A 15532-nucleotide genomic window follows, 5' to 3' on the forward strand; every position below is an offset into this window, starting at 1 on the left:
ACTGCAGGAGTGTGTTCTGCTAATGAGCCATGAGGAAGTAGAGAGTTTATTCTGAAGGGCTTCTTCTCTCAGTCTTGTAACTCATTTAGAGAAAAAGTCCAAAAGACTAAATCTAAAGCTGTTGTGAATGTGGAGGCCGTTGACACATCTTAGGATGTCACAATTCCCAATTCCTGCATAAATCCTCCCCATAAATGGCAACAAAGTCATGCCCTTTTCAATTCTTCATATATATTATATAATATATATGTATATTATTCTCTATTTTTATATATATTATTCTCTATATTTATATATATTATTCTCTATTTTATATATATATACACAATATAGAGATAATAAAAGCTACCAAAGTCACATACAAAGCTATTGAAAATTAGGCATTCTGGCTTGACCAACACGTTTTACTTGTTGCTATACAGAGCAGATGGTGAGCGACTCCTGATTTCAACATTTCAAGCTTTTATTTCTCCAAACACTATTTTTTTTTTCTGACTACTTTATTAGTTCGAGTAGTTCACTTTCACCTGGAGTCCATTTTTCCCAATAAAATGACTGTGAACTCCCAGGGCGTGGACAGCCACAGGCCCTGCTGAGACCAGTGGGGGGAACAGCCAGGCCACTCATCAATCCAAAAGGACTGTGGAGTCAAGTCCATCCCCCGACAAAAGCATAAACCACCCTGTGCTGTTGATCTTTGGTTTAACTTGGAAATAGTTGGAATAGTAGCTATTTCATCTGTTTGTGCCAAGGCCCGCTGGGCTTCTTCTATTAACATAACCAAGACAGAAATAGACCTCCTATGACAGAGGTGCCAACCATAGAGTTTAGCATAGACTAAACCTTCAAAATCTCTTCACCTGAGCTAGTCCTCCTCCCAGGAAATTTCTTCATGTGCATCCCTGCCTCCTTCTACTGGGAAGAAGCTCCATGAGAGCAGGTGTCACCAACCCCACATGGCACCTGAACCAGCAGAACCCCCCCGTTTGCCGAATGAACCCCTGCCTACAAGCGGGAGAAAAGCACAAACCTCAGTATGAAAGCAAAAGAAACTAAAAAATAAAGGAATCATCTACCACTCCATAAATGTAACTAATTTAATTTTCATCTATTCCTTTCTAGCTCTTGTGTATATATATATATTATATATACACACACACATCACTGAAATCAGAGTATACCATCTTCTTTATTCTGTGTTTTCATTAAATAATAAAGTACAGTATCATAAATACTATAACTAACTACTTGTTATTTTGTCATATGGGCATCCCATGATTTACCTAATCATTTCATATTCACTTTCCACAATGAATTTTTAATGAACTCAGAAGTCTAGTGTTCCCACAAGTATCAGATTAGGGGCAACAAAATGCCAGATTATAGACATGAAGGATGACATTGGGGAGCCTTGCCACAGGATTTGGCACATAACGAATATTGGCTGATGGACGGATGGATGGATAGACAAATGGAGGAAAGATGAGTTAACTGTAAATATCCAAGTGGACAGCAGCAGAGATGTGCGGGCAGTGACGAGCGCTCGTAACCATGACAGCCTGATTATGGTATGTAGTTAGAACGCTCGTGGACATGAGAAATAACCTGTGTACAGGCAAGGAAAGAACCCGAAGAGCTGAATGAACTGTCTGAGATCCTGCTGCAAGCTGATGGCAAGACAAACACCTAACACCACATCCTGGTTCCTACTCTAAGTTCAAGGGGGTTAACTATGGTGGACCTCACCCCCACACACCCTCAGCCCACCCACCCGCCTTGTGTGTTGCCAGTGAAGAGGAGAGGCCCAGGTCAGAGTCACACTAAGAACAGAGGGCACCTCTGGGAGCCAGGAACACTGGATGCTAACTCTTGGGCAAACCCTGACTTGGGACAGACCCATGGGCACCTCCTTCCCTTCACATGGCCTGTGGTCTTTGTGAAGCCCAGAAAGAATGCAGTGAGTCTGTGCTATCCGTTTCCCATTCCTTGACCCCTTGTACTTGCTCACTTGCAGCTTCTCATGCAGAAGAAATAACAGCTACATGTGTGCACATGCACACATATTCCACTAGCATTAGATGGGCACACGCCTGAACACAAACATACGTACACTTCTCAGGCTGCTGCCGAGTCCCATTTGAAACCCTGGGTATAGAGGGAAGAATGTACTGACAAGGTTGCTTCATAATAATGGAAAATTTCTTCCACATAGATGCTATTTTAGGGAGAAATAGGGCAACCAACAAACATATCTAATTGGTAGTGCTAACACCCTGTTCTGCAATTACCACTTCCACTGAGCTCTACCAATTCCACTGAGCTCTACTTACTGTTTTGTGTTTTTTGTCTAACAAGTTAGATCTGGATCTGGCTTCTAGCCTGATATCACTGTTTTCCTAACGTCTGAATTTATAGATAGGCATGGGCTCAAAATCTGGCTTTGCAGCTTCAGGTTTTTGTTCACACAAAACATATGTTGCCTTCCTCTTGAATCCCCCTTCCACCTCCCTCCTCACCCCATCCCTCCAGTTGTCACAAAGCACTGGCATTGGGTGTCTTGCATCATATATCAAACTCCCACTGGCTATCTATTTTACATATGGTCATGTGTATGTATTACAAAGCAGAGACATTACTTTGCCAATAAAGAAAGGTCTATCTAGTCAAGGCTATGGTTTTTCCAGAGGTCATGTATGGATGTGAGAGTTGAACTCTAAAGAAAGCCGAGCACTGAAGAATTGATGCTTTTGAACTGTGGTGTTGGAGAAGAGTTTTGAGAGTCCCTTGGACTGCAAGGAGATCCAACCAGTCCATCCTAAAGGAAATCAGTCCCAGGTGTTCTTTGGAAGGACTGATGCTGAAGCTGAAACTCCAATACTTTGGCCACCTCATGCGAAGAGCTGACTCATCTGAAAAGACCCTGATGCTGGGAAAGATTGAAGGTGGGAGGAGGAGGGGATGACAAAGGATGAGATGGTTGGATGGCATCACCGATTCAATGGACAGGAGTTTGGGTAAACTCCTGGAGTCAATGATGGATAGGGAGGCCTGGTGTGCTGCAATCCATGGGGTTGCAAAGAATCAGACACGACTGAGCGAATGAACTGAACTGAACTGATGTTTCAATGCTATTCTCTCAAAGATTGTTTGAATCAGTAAATTTCAGTTGAAAATGGAATTGAGAATTTGATATATCATTGCAAAATACATATTTTGTTCTTTCTCTACCCACAAATATGTTACAATGTCTGAATGTTCTTTTTCAACAGGAGAGAGGGGACGTATGTACACCTACAGCCGATTCATATTGATGAATGCAAAACCCATCACAGTATTGTAAAGTAATTACCCTCCAATTAAAATAAATAACCTTTAAAGAGGGAAAAAAATGTTGTTTATTTCCCTTTGGAAAAGCAAAGCCTCTAGATTTTGAGCTGAGGGCAAGATCAGAACATCCTTGGGCATGATTCAGTTTTCACAGCGAAGGAGGAGAGGTAAAGCCCAAGCAAAAGAGATGGGCTTCCCAGGTGATGCTAGCAGTAAAGAACCAGCCTGCCAAAGCAGGAGACAAGAGATACAGTTTGATCCCTGGGTCGGAAGATCCCTTGGAGGACAGCATGGCAACCCGCTCCACTATTCTTGCCTGGAAAATCCCATGGACAGAGGAGCTCGGCAGGTTACAGTCCATAGAGTCACACAGAGTCGGACTTGACTAAAGCGACTTAGCACGCACACACGCAAGCAGACAACACACACGAAGGCGGAAGAGGTGGGCCAGATGCTTGAAAAGGCCTTTCCTGGCCAGGGGGAGAGCTGGAGCAGACAGTCAGCACAGCCCAGGGGTAAGCAAGGGAGAGGACAGCAGCAGGGGCCCAGAGCAGCAGCAGGCCTGGCCCATCAAAGACACACACGTGAACTCTCTAGAGAGAAGCATTACCTATGTAGGCCCTCAGAATTCCTAACATCAGCAAACAATGAGCTCACAACCAAAAATTGCTAAACTTAGATACAATCAAGGCCCTGTGAGTGGCAGTCATCAAGAACAATGAACAACACGACCCCTGCCTGGTCTTCGTCCAGAGCCACTGTCTCCAGCCAGGCTCCCTCCTGACTCTTCCCATCCCATCCAGCTTCCATATGTCACCATGGCTTTCCAGGAGTTTTCACAACTTAATTCTTCCTTGATTCGCTTCTATCTACAGAACAAAACTCAAACTCCTCAGCATAGAGACCTTTTACAACAGAATGGCAGTGTCCGTTTCTACACTCCTGTCTTCCTACCCCAAATTTCTTACCTAACACAACTCCCTATATCCACATATTACACACACAGTAAGCGTGTGTGTGTGTGTTCATTCAGTCATGTCTGATTCTTGGTGATTCTATGGACTGTAGCTCACCAGGCTCCTCTGTCCATGGGATTCTCCAGGCAACAATACTGGAGTGGGTTGCCATGCCCTCCTCCAGGGGATCTTCCCAACCCAATAACTGAACCTGCATCTCCTACACTGCAGGTGGATTCTTCACCCCCACTGAGCCACCTGGGAAGCACACTGGACAGTATAGCCTCCCTGAATATTTCATTCACTTTCTTGCCTCCATGCCTTTGCACAAGCTATTCCCTCTTCCTAGAATGTCCTTCCCTATCTTCTCCAAATTTGCCTCCAAAAGGCAAATTCCTAGTGTCTTTTCAAAGGCAGTAAAGGTAGCACCTCCTCTCTGAAGGTCACCTGACTTGCCCAGAGTTAGTCACTGCTTTCTTTGAATTTGTTTTGTAATATCCCAGATGGTCACAGAAGGCAGCAACCTTTGTTAGTAAATTCTTCAGCATTTGACTCACTGTGGTTCCTCGGGACATATTTATTGAGGCAATAAAGAATAAATAAAGAGCTTTGGAATCAGACACACCTACGTTCAAATCCTGTCTCTGTCATTCCCTAGCTTTATGACCTAGGGAATCTGTTTGACTGAACCTGGGACTATAAAATGGATATAATAAACCCTGCCACAGAGGACAGAACCTCTTACCCATTCCACTCCCATGGCAGACATCACTAATTAATCACTGCACTCTGCCCACCAAGTCCTAGAATCTTCAGTGTGGATTCAAGGCAGCCCCTGTCTTATTTATGAAGCTGGCTCATGGCACAAGAGCTACTTCCCATGTGGAAGTAAAGTCCTTGTCCCAACCAAACTCACAATGAGTGGCACTTATTACTATTTTATTTCCTCAAGTCTAAGATTGTTAGATGCCTGCTATGGGAAAAGTAGAGAAATGTTACCATATTCAGTTCAGTTCAGTTTGGTCACTCAGTCGTGTCCGACTCTTTGAGACCCCATGAATCACAGCACGCCAGGCCTCCCTGTCCATCACCAACTCCCGGAGTTCACTCAAACTCATGTCCATCAAGTCGGTGATGCCATCCAGCTATCCCATCCTCTCTCGTCCTCTTCTCCTCCTGCCCCCAATCCCTCCCAGCATCAGGGTCTTTTCCAGTGAGTCAACTCTTCACATGAGGTGGCCAAAGTATTGGAGTTTCAGCTTCAGCATCAGTCCTTCCAATGAACACCCAGGAGTAACAGGCAAATTTGGCTTTGGAGGACAGAATGAAGCAGGGCAAAGACTAATAGAGTTTTGCCAAGAGAACACACTGGTCATAGCAAACACCCTCTTCCAACAACACAAGAGAAGACTCTACACATGGACATCACCAGATGGTCAACACCGAAATCAGATTGATTATATTCTTTGCAGCCAAAGATGGAGAAGCTCTACACAGTCAGCAAAAACAAGACCGGGAGCTGACTGTGGCTCAGATCATGAACTTCTTATTGCCAAATTCAGACTTAAATTGAAGAAAGTAGGGAAAACCACTAGACCATTCAGGTATGACCTAAATCAATCCCTTATGATTATACAGTGGAAGTGAGAAATAGATTCAAGGGACTAGACCTGATAGACAGAGTGCCTGATGAACTATGGGCGGAGGTTCATGACATTGTACAGGAGACAGGGATCAAGACCATCCCCATGGAAAAAGAAATGCAAAAAAGCAAAATGGCTGTCTGGGGAGGGCTTACAAATAGCTGTGAAAAGAAGAAAAGCAAAGGAGAAAAGGAAGGATATAAGCATCTGAATGCAGAGTTCCAAAGAATAGCAAGGAGAGATAAGAAAGCCTTCCTCAGCAATCAATGCAAAGAAATAGAGGAAAACAACAGAATGGGAAAGACCAGAGATCTCTTCAAGAAAAGTAGAGATACCACGGGAACATTTCATGCAAAGATGGGCTCGATAAAGGACAGAAATGGTATGGACCTAACAGAAGCAGAAGATATTAAGAAGAAGTGGCAAGAATACACAGAACTGTACAAAAAAGATCTTCATGACCCAGATAATCACGATGGTGTGATCACTCACCTAGAGCCAGACATCCTGGAATGTGAAGTCAAGTGGGCCTTAGAAAGCATCACTACCAACAAAGCTAGTGGAGGTGATGGAATTCCAGTGGAGCTATTTCAAATCCTGAAAGATGATGCTGTGAAAGTGCTGCACTCAATATGCCAGCAAATTTGGAAAACTCAGCAGTGGCCACAGGACTGGAAAAGGTCAGTTTTCATTCCAGTCCCAAAGAAAGGCAATCTCAAAGAATGCTCAAACTACTGCACAATTGCACTCATCTCACACGCTAGTAAAGTAATGCCCCAAATTCTCCCAGCCAGGCTTCAGCAGTACGTGAACCGTGAACTTCCAGATTTTCAAGCTGGTTTTAGAAAAGGCAGAGGAACCAGAGATCAAATTGCCAACATCCGCTGGATCATGCAAAAAGCAATGTTCCAGAAAAACATCTATTTCTGCTTTATTGACTATGCCAAAGCCTTTGACTGTATGGATCCCAATAAATTGTGGAAAATTCTGAAAGAGCTGGGAGTACCAGACCACCTGACCTGCCTCTTGAGAAACCTATATGCAGGTCAGGAAGCAACAGTTAGAACTGGACATGGAACAACAGACTGGTTCCAAATAGGAAAAGGAGTACGTCAAGGCTGTATATTATCACCCTGCTTATTTGACTTATATGCAGAGTACATCATGAGAAACACTGGGCTGGAAGAAGCACAAGCTGGAATCAAGATTGCCGGGAGAAAAATCAATAACCTCAGATATGCAGATGACACCACCCTTATGGCAGAAAGTGAAGAGGAACTAAACAGCCTCTTGATGAAAGTGAAAGAGGAGAGTGAAAAAGTTGGCTTAAAGCTCAACATTCAGAAAACTAAGATCATGGCATCTGGTCCCATCACTTCATGGGAAATAGATGGGGAAACAGTGGAAACAGTGTCAGACTTTATTTCTGGGGGCTCCAAAATCACCGCAGATGGTGATTGCAGCCATGAAATTAAAAGACGCTTACTCCTTGGCAGGAAAGTTATGACCAACCTAGACAGTATATTCAAAAGCAGAGATATTACTTTCCCAACAAAGGTCTGTCTAGTCAAGGCTATGGTTTTTCCAGTGGTCATGTATGGATGTGAGAGTTGGACTGTGAAGAAAGCTGAGTGCCGAAGAATTGATGCTTTTGAACTGTGGTATTGGAGAAGACTCTTGAGAGTCCCTTGGACTGCAAGGAGATCCAACCAGTCCATCCTAAAGGAGATCAGTCCTGGGTGTTCACTAAGTACCCACAGATCATCTGTAAGATACACTCTGATCTCAGAGACTGAAATGTGGAAATGATGAGTCTTAGAGCTGAGAAAATCCAGGGAGGTTGTTGAGTGAATGAACTTCAAGCAGAGATGCTGGGGACCCCAAAAAGCTCTCTGATCTGGATTTGCCTGCCTACTTGGGCCCTGGCTGCTTGGCTGTGAGGCAGAGGGCATGAGCATGTGGTGATGCCCAGGGTCCCAGCTGCATCCGTCTGGCTGAACATGATCTCGACCTATAGATGAGAGGATAGGAAAGGACACATTTGCTCTGTGCCTGGCCCCACCTTCAGAATTAGGATGACCCTAATTAATAGTAATTCATGGCCCACTGCTTTTATACACCCTCATTTTTAAATTACAGTAAAATACCTATCACATAAAATTTGCCATTTTGACCATTTTAAGTGTACATCTCAGTGGCATCAATTACACTCACAATATTGTGTAACCATCACCACTATCTGGAGAAGGAAATGGCAACCCACTCCAGTATTTCATGGACAGGGGGATTTCATGAACAGGGACGATTTCATGGACAGGGGGATTTCATGGACAGGGGGATTTCATGGACAGGGAAGATTTCATGGACAGGGGGGATTTCATGGACAGGGAAGATTTCATGGACAGGGAGGATTTCATGGACAGGGGGGATTTCATGGACAGGGGGGATTTCATGGACAGGGAAGATTTCATGGACAGGGGGGATTTCATGGACAGGGAGGATTTCATGGACAGGGGGGATTTCATGGACAGGGGGATTTCATGGACAGGGGGGATTTCATGGACAGGGAAGATTTCATGGACAGGGGGGATTTCATGGACAGGGGGAATTTCATGGACAGGGGGGATTTCATGGACAGGGGGATTTCATGAACAGGGACGATTTCATGGACAGGGAAGATTTCATGGACAGGGAGGATTTCATGGACAGGGGGGATTTCATGGACAGGGGGATTTCATGGACAGGGGGATTTCATGGACAGGGACAATTTCATGGACAGGGGGAATTTCATGGACAGGGGGGATTTCATGGACAGGGAAGATTTCATGGACAGGGGGGATTTCATGGACAGGGGGATTTCATGGACAGGGGGATTTCATGGACAGGGAAGATTGCATGGACAGGGAGGAATTCATGGACAGGGGAGCCCGGTGGGCTACAGTCCGTGGGATCGCAAAGAGTCGGACACGACTGAGTACACAGCACCACTATCTGGTTCCAAAACCTTTTTATCACCTTGAACAGAAACTCTTTACCCATTAAACACAAATTGCCTTTTCCTCTTCCTCCTAGCTCCTGGCAACCGCCATTCTTCATTCTGTAGCTACAAATTTAACTAGTCTGGGTCCCTCATTTCAGTGGAATCACACAATATTTGTCCTTTTATGTCTTAGCTATTTCACATATTTTAAAGGTCTGCTCATGTGTCAGAACTTCATTCCTTTTTATGGCTGAATAATATCCCACTGTACCATATTTTTTTTATCCATTCATCCATCTGTGAATACTTGGGTTGTTTCTGCTGTATAGTTATTGTGTGAATAATGCTAAACAGGGTGTACAGGTATCTGTTTGAGTCTTTGCTTTCAGTTCTTTGGGATTCATACTTAGGAGTAGAATTGCTGGGTTATATGGTACTACATTCAGCCTTCTGAGGAACTGAGCATACTGCTTTTTAAGAATGCTCTTGGTGTTGCCAGCTAAATGGTTTTAGAAGCCCTTCTGCATCCAATGAAAGTGAAAGTTGCTCAGTTGGATCCGCCTGCAATGCGGGAGACCTGGGTTCGATCCCTCAGTTGGGAAGATCCCTGGAGTAGAGAACAGCTACCCATTCCAGTATTCTGGGCTGGAGAATTCCGTGGACTGTATAGTCCATGGGGTCACAAAGAGTCGGACACGACTGAGCGACTTTCACTTTCATTTACATTTCATTTCAGCATCCAGTTATACCAATTACACTCCTTGGGGGTACTAAATTTCCAGAGCTTCTCACCTACCATGTGAAGTCAGAGGCACAATACTGGCATTGTGCTTCAGAGAACAGGCTTTGAGACTGAAGACTCAGCCCCTACTGTTGCCCTACGCAACGCTGGGTGAGCGTGTCAAATTTCTGGACCTGCCTCCTCATGTGGAAGATGGGAATAATGGTAGCTGTGTTGTAGGAGTGCTGGGGGGTTGCATTAGCTGATGGAGGTGCCGTGCTCGGCAGTCAACACAAGGTCATGACTACTTTTATTATTGCTCGTGAGGAACTGTTCTCAATCCCATCTGAATGTGTAAGAGTCTGAAACAGGAAGCATTTGAAGCTCACGAGCTAAATTAAAAGTAATAATCTCAAGAGGCGACATCTTTCTTGGAATCCAAGTTCCATTTAAATACAAAGAGGTGCTGAGGAGACTGGGTCAGAGTTACTTACAGGTGAGACAGAGAAGTCACGTCTGCAAAGATGCCCTCTTGGAGGGTGGAGATGTCATTGCCATGCAGGGACCTGAAGAGAGAAGAGGCCGTCAGGACTCAGACTGAGGCAGACTCAGGAACTGATGGAGATGTGCTCTCTGCTGAGAGGGGCGTGTTTGAGGGAGAGGGTCCCTGAGTGAGAGATCCTGCTAGGATGGCCACAGGCAAGGAGAGGCTAGCACAGACTCTGTGACTATCACAGACCCCGCTTGTGCTATCACAACTAACCCACGCACCATGCCTGTTCACAGGACAAATGGACACGCACCCTCCCTAACTCAGCCAGGGAGCCTGAGGGGTACAGGCTTCTTCCCGGTAGGGAAGCTACTGGTGAGACCCTAGTTGAGGGTATAGAATGCCCCCCTGCCCCAGGTGGCTGCCAGAGGACTTGGGGCAAGGATACTCCAGAGGCGTGCTGTGAGCACAGGCCACACCTCGCAGTGGGAATTCTTTAGAGCAGGTTCAACATTCACCGTTTGACAGGAGACTCACATGCCAGCGAGGGGCTACCTCATCTTGAATGCCTAGGAACTTGCCCCTACACGTATATGCCAAACACAACTTGGGGCCGGCAGTAGCCCCTGGTTGCTGGATTCTCTGAGACAGAAGACTAAGCCCCTACTGTCTCTGCAACTTTGGATGAGCATTCCCCAAAGTTTCCCATGTATTCCTGGGCCTCCGTTAGGGACCCAAATGAGAGAGGACTGGCCTTCCACTTTGGGCACAGTTGGCCCTGCTGGGGCCCTGGACACGGGGACCTTCCTGCCCAGCAGCGGGGTGAAGAGGGATGTGGGGACATTCCTGTCCACCAGGGGATGAGGAGGCCCCTCGTGGGGCAGAGTTCCCCGGAGGAATGGAGAACGGGAAGACTCACAGCAGGCGCAGGGAGCGAAGCCCCTGGAAGGCCAGAGGAGGGATACACTGCAGGGAGTTGTAGCTGAGGATCCTGGGGGAAGGAAGAGAGAGGAGGGTGGGGGAAAGGGAGGGAGGAAGGGGGAAGAGTTATTAAGGGGTGCACTTCCGGTGCTGACGCAGATGGTCACCATCTTGACTGTGGTGATGATTCCATGGGCATGAACATAAATCAAAATGTGTCAACTTTTACACTTTAAGGATACACTATTAGATATTAATAATACTTCACTAGAGCTATTTTTAAAATAATAACAAGAGAAATGAGACATTTTTATCACAGGAAAGGGTTATTCCTCCTTACAGCTGCCAGGATCGCCTAGCCCAGGATTTCTCAGCCTCAGCACTGTTGACCATTCCTTGTTGGGTGGGAGGGGGGCTGCCCTGTGTGTGCTGTAGGGGTGCTGAGCAGCATCTCTGGCCTCTGACGATGAAATGCCAGGGGTTCCCCCTGCCCTCCGCCAGCTGTGACAGCCAGAAGTTCTCAACTATTCCCAAGTGCTCCCTGGTGGGCAGAGCCGCCCCTGGTTGAGAGTCACTGCCACAGGCCATGGCAGCTTCACACACAGGCTCATAAAGAAAAAAAATTGCCTGCTAATCCAGTTCCACAAGGATCAAGCCATTACTGACGGTGCACCCTGCGGGGAATTCAGAAAGGAGAAAGAAAATATTCTGTGCATTGAATATACTGGCCTTTAGAGAGTTAACATGCAAATCTAAGGAAAAAAATTCAAATGACCCCAGACTCTTGCATCCTCGCATAGGCAGAAAAGCACTAAAGTCATTCACCTGAGATATGTTCTTTGTGATTAGCAGTAACCTTTTGATGTGTGACTACATGTTTTTCTCATAAAAATGTTCCTCTGTATCCTGGCTCCTCCCTTACCTCTTCAGAGCAGTTCCTCAGACCTATCTGAGAGGCTGTCTCCAGGCTTAACTCAACTTTTATGTTATGTATTTTTCTTTCAGTCAATAGGCTCATGAAGACTTTGAAGTGGGAACCCAGGGCAGGAAAGTGCAGTGTTCCATGGCCTCAGGCCCACATTTTGTTCCTGGGGGCCTGCCTGGGTCAGGAACCTGTCTTTTGGGGTACTGGCTCTGCTATTTGACCACAGTAGGACCTAAGGGAAAGTTCTTAAGTTCTTGGCACATCATCTGTAAAATGAGGTGTTGGGAAGGTGAACAAAATACAATTCTTAAGCAGGCAAATATAAGCAATGCTTGTTACTACTTTCCAACCAATTGCTTGGAATATAAGTAAAATATCTTAGAACATAGGCACCAAAATGTTCAGAGTCACCATTCACAACAGTCCAAACTGGAAACAACCCAAATATCCATCAATAGTAGAATGGATGAGCAAAATGTAGCATATTCCTACAAAGGAATACTGTATAGCAACGAAAATGAAGAGACCACAGCTTCACAGAGACACAATGGAAAATAAAAGAAGACAGACATAAAAGACTATATATCCTATATGATTCAATTTATATAAGGCTCAAAAATGGGCAAAATTAAACTTCACTGTGTAGAAATACATATGTAGATGGCACTATAAAGACCAAGGAAGAGATCATTGTACAAGTCTGAGTAGGGACTGCCTCAGGAAGGCACAGGGGAATTCTTGGGGTGCTAGCTGTGTTCTAGTTTTTGCCTTAGGTATTTATACATGTGCTAGTTTTATGACTATTTGTTAAACTATATGTTTATGTTTTTCGCAGTTTTCCATATATATGCTGCATTTCACAATAAAAAGAATGTTTCTGAAAAGTCTTTTTGGCTGGCAGGCCCTGGCACCCTCCCTGGAGGCTGAGGAGGCTATGTGGGGACACCTGCTCATGACCGAGGCTTGGGGAGAGTCCCAGTAATCATGAGCCCTCCCTCCTCCCGGCGGGACTCACAGAGTGGTCAGCTGGCTCATGTTGGTAAAGGACGAATTGCTTAAGGAACTGATCTTGTTGTTACTCAGGTCCCTGGAAAAGACAGAAGAAAAAAAAAAAGTATCATCATTTAGAAAGAAAGGATTCCTCCCCTTCCCCACTCTGGCCACAGCCATCCCCCAGCCAGGTGGGCAAGTGGCTCTGACCACTGGCAGGTGGGAGCTGATGGAAGAGGCATTTGGTTCACAACCAGTTACAGCTTCCCAGCTCTGATCCCTGAACTCCCTCTCTGTCCCCAGGGTTCCAGGTTTCTATTTCCTCATCCTGCACCCTGGCATCGCCCCTGCCCACCATGGAAATACTCCCACCAAGGGCATCCGGGTCTCTCAACTGCCAGGTGTGAGGGGCTCTCTTCCTTTCTCTCTCACTGGCATCTTACGTGGGTTCGTTCACTCCCCTTCCCTATAATCCTGCGGGAGAGGTAGTGAACCCATTCTACAAAAGAAGGGGCAGGGTCTCGGGGTGATGAGGTGACCCACCCAGGGTCACACAGCTGGGAGGAGGTTCAGCCAGACTCTCGTCCATTGGCCCTTAAGGCCCTGGTCACTAAATGCACTCTCAGAGTGACCCTGCAGTGCTGACCCTCTTCTCAAATCTCTCCTCCGACTCCAGTCTTCACGCACTCCCCCTTACCACTCAGCTGCACTTCTTTCTCACCCACCCCTAAGGGATGGTCATCACTAAGCCCTGTTGCTCTTCCTCTTCCTTTAGTCTTTCAGCCCTCCCGGATGCTCCTGGATTCCCACCCGCCCCGCATCCGGCGCAGACGGTGTCCTCCTCTGTGGTCCCAGCCAGACCTCTCTTTCCCCGTGATAAGGAGGGGCTGGTATTTCAGACCTGACAGGCAGTTTCATAGTACTAACTGCCTTGACATCAGTCCCCTCTCACTCCCTTCCTCTTCAAGCATATCCACATCACTAGTGAAGCTGCCTCAAATTAGACCAAAAAGTGCTCTCTCTCTCTTTGTCAGCCACTGCTGCTGCTGTGCTGCTAAGTCACTTCAGTCGTGTCCGACTCTGTGCGACCCCATAGACGGCAGCCCACCAGGCTCCCCCATCCCTGGGATTCTCCAGGCAAGAACACTGGAGTGGGTTGCCATTTCCTTCTCCAATACATGAAAGTGAAAAGTGAAAGTGAAGTCGCTTAGTTGTGTCCGACTCTTAGCGACCCCATGGACTGCAGCCCACCAGGATCCTCCGTCCATGGGATTTTCCAGGCAAGAGCACTGGAGTGGGGTGCCACTGCCTTCTCCGTTGTCAGCCACAAAGCACTCTACCTACCATCTTCACCTGGCCAATGGAACAATCACTCAAAACACAATGGCTAGGTTATTAGCAAAGACAGAAAAACGGGAGTGTCAAAATTCTGTTAAGCCAGTGCTACTCAATGTGAACTTGAACTGAATGTCCCCAAACAAGGGACCTGTGCCAAAATGCAATCACCTATGGGCTTCCCTGGTGGCTCACATGGTAAAGAATTGACTTGCGATGTGGGAGACCTAGGTTCGACCTCTGGGTTGGGAAGATTCCCTGGAGGAGGGCATGGCAATCCACTCCAGTATTCTTGCCTGGAGAATCCCCAAGGACAGAGAAGCCTGGTGGGCCACAGTTCATGGGGTCATAAAGAGTTGGACGCGACTAAGAACAACATGATGTTAAACACGCAACTTAGATTAGCTAACATTTTTTCCACAGCAATACTTCCCCAATGAAGGAAGGAACTGTGTTGATAAAAATTCCGATGCAAGTCCTTTATCTAGTTGCAGCACATTACAAATAGTTCTCAAGCTGCCATTGACCCACAGACCACACTTAGAGTAGCAGTGCTCCAAGGCACTTAAGATGAAACAGTCTCTGGGCTCCTTTTTGACAGAATCTGGCCAATGGGCAAAGACAATTGAAGTGAGCTGTTAATTAAGCTGGAAGGCTAAGAGGAGCTAACCTTATTCTGAGGCTTACTTTGTACATTTTCATGAAGTAGAAAGGTCAAAGGTGGAAATAACAGAATAGTAGATGTTAGCCTAAAGAAAAAGTTACAGATGCGTATTTGAGGCTGCCGTATCTCATATTTGGTTTGGAAGCCAAGGTTGGATCAAGAAGTTTTCCATAACTCTCTACTTCTGCTCTGGCTCCTACCTTTGCAAGGATAACCCTCATTAATAGTAATTATCAGCCTCCAGGGGCACTTCGGGGATGGTGTGGGCAGAAGCAGACCCAGTCCAACCCCAGCCAGGAACAATGCAATTCCCAAGAATGGCCACTAGGTGGCAAAACAGTTCTATGCACAGATGTTCCCAACAGGATGCAGTGAAATTAAAAAACGGATCAGTACCAGACAGGGAACATAGCCAATATTTATAATAACTATAAATAGAGTATATCCTTTAAAAATTGTGAATCACTATATTGTACACCTGTAACATATACTACTACTACTACTAAGTCACTTCAGTCGTGTCTGACTCTGTGTGACCCCATAGGCGGCAGCCCACCAGGCTCCCCCATCCCTGGGATTC

The 15532-nt window shown here is 46.0% G+C and overlaps 1 protein-coding gene across 1 annotated transcript in view; it reads right to left on the reverse strand.

Moving 5' to 3' along the window:
- SLIT1 (slit guidance ligand 1) overlaps window positions 1-15532 on the reverse strand; it is a 173466-nt gene that overhangs the window by 20937 nt on the left and 136997 nt on the right. The window contains exons 23-25 of the mRNA XM_061402968.1: window positions 12979-13050; window positions 11037-11108; window positions 10122-10193 (exon numbers count right to left, since the gene is read on the reverse strand). Coding sequence (XP_061258952.1) covers window positions 10122-10193; window positions 11037-11108; window positions 12979-13050 — 216 coding nt within the window. The remainder of the gene's footprint in view (window positions 1-10121; window positions 10194-11036; window positions 11109-12978; window positions 13051-15532) is intronic.

This window comes from Bos javanicus, chromosome 26 (genome assembly GCF_032452875.1).
Source record: "Bos javanicus breed banteng chromosome 26, ARS-OSU_banteng_1.0, whole genome shotgun sequence".
Taxonomy (NCBI): domain Eukaryota; kingdom Metazoa; phylum Chordata; class Mammalia; order Artiodactyla; family Bovidae; genus Bos; species Bos javanicus.